This window comes from Danio aesculapii, chromosome 21 (assembly GCF_903798145.1).
Source record: "Danio aesculapii chromosome 21, fDanAes4.1, whole genome shotgun sequence".
Taxonomy (NCBI): Eukaryota; Metazoa; Chordata; class Actinopteri; order Cypriniformes; family Danionidae; genus Danio; species Danio aesculapii.
The window spans coordinates 34,114,473-34,120,472 of NC_079455.1; the positions used below are offsets into that span (position 1 = coordinate 34,114,473).

Here is a 6,000-nt window from a genome sequence, read left to right on the forward strand (position 1 = left end):
AAACTCAACACAGAGGATCATAAAAACCTATTGCCAGCTAGCGTTTCGGAAGTGTTATTGCAGAGCAACACAAACAGCACTCAGAACTGTAAATGCAAAACTATGTGCAAGGCAGGCGCTATGGGTCACGCCGATCACTCTACGCAGATGTATAAATCAGCCTTCAGGATGCACAAATGAACACTGTAGTCTCGACTACCTTCTTCTGAGACACTTCTTGACGTTTTCAATGTTCAACAGAGATAACGTTAGTCCTGTTTTGAATCTGCCACTATGCTAAGGCACAGGCGTTTGTAGCTCCGCCCACTTTAGAAAAGAGCACAATCTCATTTGAATTTAAAGAGACAGTCGCAAAATGCCACAATTTTGACCAAAGTCTAAGAAGAAGCAGTTTCAAAGTGTTATGAAACATTATTTGTGTGGTATTTTGAGCTGAAATTTTACATACACACTCTAATTTGCATAATAGGTCCCTTTTAAATTGATTTCTTTTGCATGTTCAGAGACCCATAAGCAATTCAGACTAACAGCTCTTGCAGAAAGCACTTTATTTCTGTGAATCAAGACACTATACCCTCCTAGGGCTTGAGTGTCCACATACATGGACAGCACATTTGAGCTCTTAAGTTGCTATTTAAAATACTTTGAATGTTTTATATTTTGTTACAGGCATACAGTGTCATCCTGCAACTGTTTTTCAGCATATGAAATGTCCCAAACACCATTTTTAACTGTCTAAAATAGGAAAAAATAGTTTTTACTCTCTGATAGTCAAAACATGTTCAAAAAAACATTTAAACATTAAAAATTTCAGGAAAAAAGTGTTTTATGTAAATTTGGATCAAGAGTCCACATATATGGACATCATTTTTCTCTAAAAGTACATCGTATTGTTCTAAATAGGTTCTAATAAGCCCAAATAGCAAAGAGAAATAAAAAATGCATGTAAAAAAACACATTGGGCCTTAAGAGGATACTCTGAAAAAGACAGCACGATGTGGTTTTTAAATTTAATAATTGTAATTAATGATATCACGTCTCAGTCATTGTTCTGCTGAAATAATAAAGTTACCAGCCACTCTGTTATATACACTTGCAAACACATTTGCTGCTTGTTAATTTTAGACCCTGGATGCACTTGTATTCTTTCAAAAAGGGAGGAAATGAAAGAGACAGGAAGGTCGTGAAGATGCGGACGGAGGCCTGCTTTTTCAGACTTCCGTATTTAGTCTAGCACCTGGCACTTTCTATCTCCGTTTGCTTGAATCCATTATTGACATTAAATCCAAATATCCGATGAGCTAAATAATGTAATACAGATCTGAAGTGCACATGATCAAATTAGGGCATGGTTTGAATAATTTAATGAGGCCTTGGTTTAAAAACAGCTTAACGTCAAATCAAATCTGCTTTTTTGAATGTCAGGAAAAAAATCCAAAAGGTTTCTCTTATCACTGAATAAAGCTTCACAGTAAACACTATACAGACTTATTTTTAGCTCTCAAATGAAGCAACATTCTTTTGAAAAGTCCCTCCAGCAGTGGCATTTCTCCCTTTTTAAAACGTTTCCTGAGACAACAGTAGCCAAAACAATAGGAGCTGTTCTGCCCTATGGATGTGACTGCCTTTTGGCCTCCAGCGTGTTCAAAAACACTCAAAAAATATCTGTAGATTTGCAGTTTTTTTGCATTTTGTCATTATTATTTTTTTTCCCTATTTAGTTATGCTTTTGAATTGTATTATAAGACCTTGCTCTTACTTCTAACAACTTTTAACCTTGAAAAGTTGAAAAAAAAAGTGACCCCTCAAAGGGGGGCTTTGGGAGATGTCTCATTTACGTACCGTGTATGTAACTATTTATTAAATCTATGTTTTATGTTTAAAGTTATGTGTAATTCTTAGAATTTAGACCCATAGCCAGTATTTTAAAAGACATGGTTCTTTTTTCTCAAAAAGTGGATCTATTTGCAGTTATTCCAGGTTCAAATACCACGTTTAGTCACATTTTAAGCACTAATTTGTGCTGGATTAGCTTGTCGGATAGTTATTATTACCCCACTTTTTGATGCAACAGAAATACTTCAGTTTTGGCAAAGTGCTTATCATACAATTTTTTTTACAAAAATGTATGTTTATTTACAAATATGCATTTAAACTGTAAGTTATTACAGTTTCATTTAGAACATAATGAGATTAGAATTTTACAAATATGAGCAAATACTTATTTTCAAATGCTAATTTATTAAATCTTAAAACAAATAAACAACTACAAAAAAATGGAAATCTGTTAAAACTTGTTTTAAATTACAAACTGTAGCCTATAAGCAAATAACAAACTGGCCAGCTCATTTCCTCAGTCAGAAATTGTCCATTAAAATAATAAAAGCCTTCTTTTATTGGTTATTTTATTGGTTATTCTTCTTAAAGCTTTCTTCTATTGGTTATTTTCACAATTTATAATAGGATACTGTCAAAAATGGGACAAATGAGCTCATATGGGGGCCAAATTCTAGACTTTGTCAGAAGGGTGTAGGTTTTTCGAACCACTCGAACCACTCGAATTTTTTGTCATACCTACTGCAAACTTATATGAGCGATAATATCATTAAATGTAGATGGGGGCCTTACAATATTTTCAGGGGGAAAAGGTGGTCTCAGGCAAAAAAGGTTGGGGACCATTGCCCTAAATGATCACCACATTCCCTCTAGCGTCTGTTAGATGAGCCTATTCTTATCTTTGCTACAATTTGTGGAGTGCGGAAATATCTTGTAATGATTTTCCACTTCAATTCTCTCCATACATTTGAGTTTGTGACTCTTTGGGCTTCTGAGCATATATCTGTCCAGTTTTCTTGTGTAATCTCTACCTGCATTCTTTACATGCAAAAAAAAGTGACTTTTATTAAAATTTTTAATTGTTAAAAGTGATATATTGTCTGGGTTGGTGTTGTATGTTATGGTACAAAAACCTTGTAATAAACAGCCAGTACATTTTCTGTTATTTTACAGACTTATTACGCTCTATATTATTTCTCATATGTACATTATATTATTTTAAACTACCAAAATGTCAATAAAAGTTACTTTGTTAAACTGTAGAGTTGAATTTTCAACATCAAAAGACAACAGAGCAGAGATTAATCTTCCATAATGCAATTCACATCAGTAAATAATACACTTGTAAATCACAAAATGCAGAAACCACTAATTAACAGATATTTTTTACAGTGTGTCGAAAATTTAATATTCAACAGATGCTTGACCCCCACACACACACACATCCTCCTGCTTTAGGTTCTTATCTCAGATTGTAGGAGAGTTTGTCATACTGATAAACATGCTAATTAAGATAAGAAAGGGGTATTTAGGGAGGAAATTGGTCTGGGAGGGGGTTGTTTTGGTCATTAAGATAAGACAGACATTCTGGAATATCATTTTAGCTGATCAAAATGCCACAACATAGCCAAGATATGCTGGACTAGCTAGGTTGCGTCAAATCACAATGCATAAGTAAGTTATCATGGGTCACAAACTGCGCATTCATGTGGAAATTGCCCTAATTCTTTTAAATAAATTATAGGATGAAGAGTTTTATTGAATTAAACAGGGCCATCCTTTAAAGAAATACGGGTACTTCGGGTTACTAAAGGTTAAACATATTTTAAGCATACTTTGTTGTAGGTAGTCCAAATTGTAAGTGGATCGAAAAAGTTAATCAAAGTTATAAAGACGATGGACTCTTCAGTTATTTTAGAAGGGTAGAACTTTTTCTTTAAATTTTTTTTAGTATTTTCAAAATATTTTCTTGTCTTTGCTTTTGTTTTCTTGTCTTTTATACATATAAAAGTAAAATATTTTTTACTTAACATTATTATTTATTTGTATTTTATTTTAATATTATTTATTTATTTTTATAGAACCTAAATGTATATGTGTGCGACAGGTTTTGTTTGTTTGTTGTCCAAAAGAAAAAGTAAAAAGCTTTTTGTACTGCATATTTCATATTTCAACGTGTTCAATAAAAGCTCCTTTGAGAAAAAAAAAAGTTTATCAAAGTTGTTTTAAAACAAGAATGAATACATTTTTCTGGACTACCTTTGAATGGTTTTAATCCACAAAATGTTTACTACATATCAGTGTAGGCTACTAATAGTACTTATAATTATAAATGTACTATTTCAGTATTGCTGGGACTAAACTGGCCTTTAAAGATGATAAAATAATATTTTAAGTGCACTTTAAGTGATGCTGTAACAAACTTTGAGTACGCAACTAGTGTACAACATGTTTTATTGTTTATATTCCAACTATACTCCAAGTGAACTCCTTAGCATAGTATACCAGTTATAGTATACTTAGCATAGTATACCAACTTATCCAGCATTTGTTTTACACAGTGAATGCCATTTCAGCTGCAACCCAGAACTGGGAATCTCCCATACACACTCATACACTACGGCCAATTTTATTTATTCAACTCACCTTTAGAGCATGTCTTTGGACTGTGGGGGAAACCGGAGCACCCGGAGGAAGCCCACGCCAACACATGCAAACTAACCAGCGACCTTTTTGCTGTGAGGTGACAGTGGTAACCACTGAGCCATTGTGTCACCGTTAATTAATTTATGAAAGTAAATTATATTCTTAGTACTGTAGTTTTTATACTGGAAGTTTTCTTTAAGTGAACTTAAATCTTGTTTGCCATATACTCTTTTTTTTTTTTTTTTGCAGTTATCTACTAATACTACAGTAATACTACTATGTTCAAAGTTAGGCATTCATGGTTATATTCTCCTTGATAATTTTAGCTAACTAAGCAGATTTTAAGTAAATTCCTATCGAAGAGGATTTGGCTTCTGTTTTAAGCGCCAAATCTGACTTAAGTAAACTTGTAGCCTACATGTAAGCTAATTAAACATTAGTAAAACGATATGAATAAAGTATTGGCTCAGTGGTTAGCACTGTCGTCTCACAGCCAGAAGGTCGCTGGTTTCAGTTGGCATTTCTGTGTGGAGTTTGCATGTTCTCCCCGTGTTGGCGTGAGGGGACAGAAATATGCACAATTTGATCAGTAATTCCTTAAAATAAATACGAGATGATGAGTTAGCGACTCAAAAACTGTTAACGTTAACTTACCTTCATCGACGAACACAGAATATGGCACACATTACGGTAAACGTTAACGTTAGCTATTACAGAACCATCTTTGTTGTATAGCTTAGCATAATTTATTTTTCTTTCCACTGAATTTCACCATGAGCGCTATGTTTTATGTAGTTGTCGGCGTTTATGGATAATCAAAACGTAAGAGCGGCGTAAGTAGTGTTGAAGAATCAAATATGTGCCAAGACATGTCCGACTAGCAGAGTGGCGCAGCGGAAGCGTGCTGGGCCCATAACCCAGAGGTCGATGGATCGAAACCATCCTCTGCTAAACATTTTTATTTTCGTGTGTTTTTAATAATAACAGTAATAGAAAAAATGTAATGTTATATACAATATTTTCAATGCAGTATAGTTTTATTTTAAATTAACTTAAATGTATTCGTTGTTATTATTAAGAATTCTATAATATCCCCATGCACTATATATAGTTATACGTCAATTAAAAAGTTTTGTGTTAAGTTTAATGCACTGTATCATTGTTAGTTCCGATAAGAAAAAAGGTAAATAAATCATTCCTAAATTTATTGTAAAATACATAAATAGCTATGTGTTACATTTGCATGTATTACAATGTTTACATTTTTGTCAAGTTTTATGCTCTTCTATGGATTTCAGAAATAAGCAAATAAGCAGTAATCGTCATCATACCAGTTTGTTGACGAGCGTGGATTCAGGATATCTTCTTTTGCCGTAAGTAAAGACAAACTGTATGTATCCAGATTAACTTCCCTCATTGATGTCATGATGTTGGTTATTAAAAGGCTATTTTATCCAATCTTAAAATGCAGGAATGGCTAAGCACCATATAGAAGATCTCGCAATATGTCCCGCTGAA

The 6,000-nt window shown here is 33.4% G+C and overlaps 1 protein-coding gene and 1 non-coding gene across 2 annotated transcripts in view; one reads left to right on the plus strand and one right to left on the minus strand.

Annotated features, from left to right (window-relative positions):
* Positions 1–6,000, minus strand: part of LOC130214903 (trichohyalin) — a 30,737-nt gene extending 24,737 nt beyond the window's left edge. The window contains exon 1 of the mRNA XM_056446757.1: positions 5,814–6,000. Within this exon, the coding sequence (XP_056302732.1) occupies positions 5,814–5,908 (95 nt within the window). The 5' untranslated portion in view covers positions 5,909–6,000. The remainder of the gene's footprint in view (positions 1–5,813) is intronic.
* Positions 5,362–5,433, plus strand: trnam-cau (transfer RNA methionine (anticodon CAU)). The gene has a single exon. It is a non-coding gene; the product is annotated as a tRNA-Met (tRNA).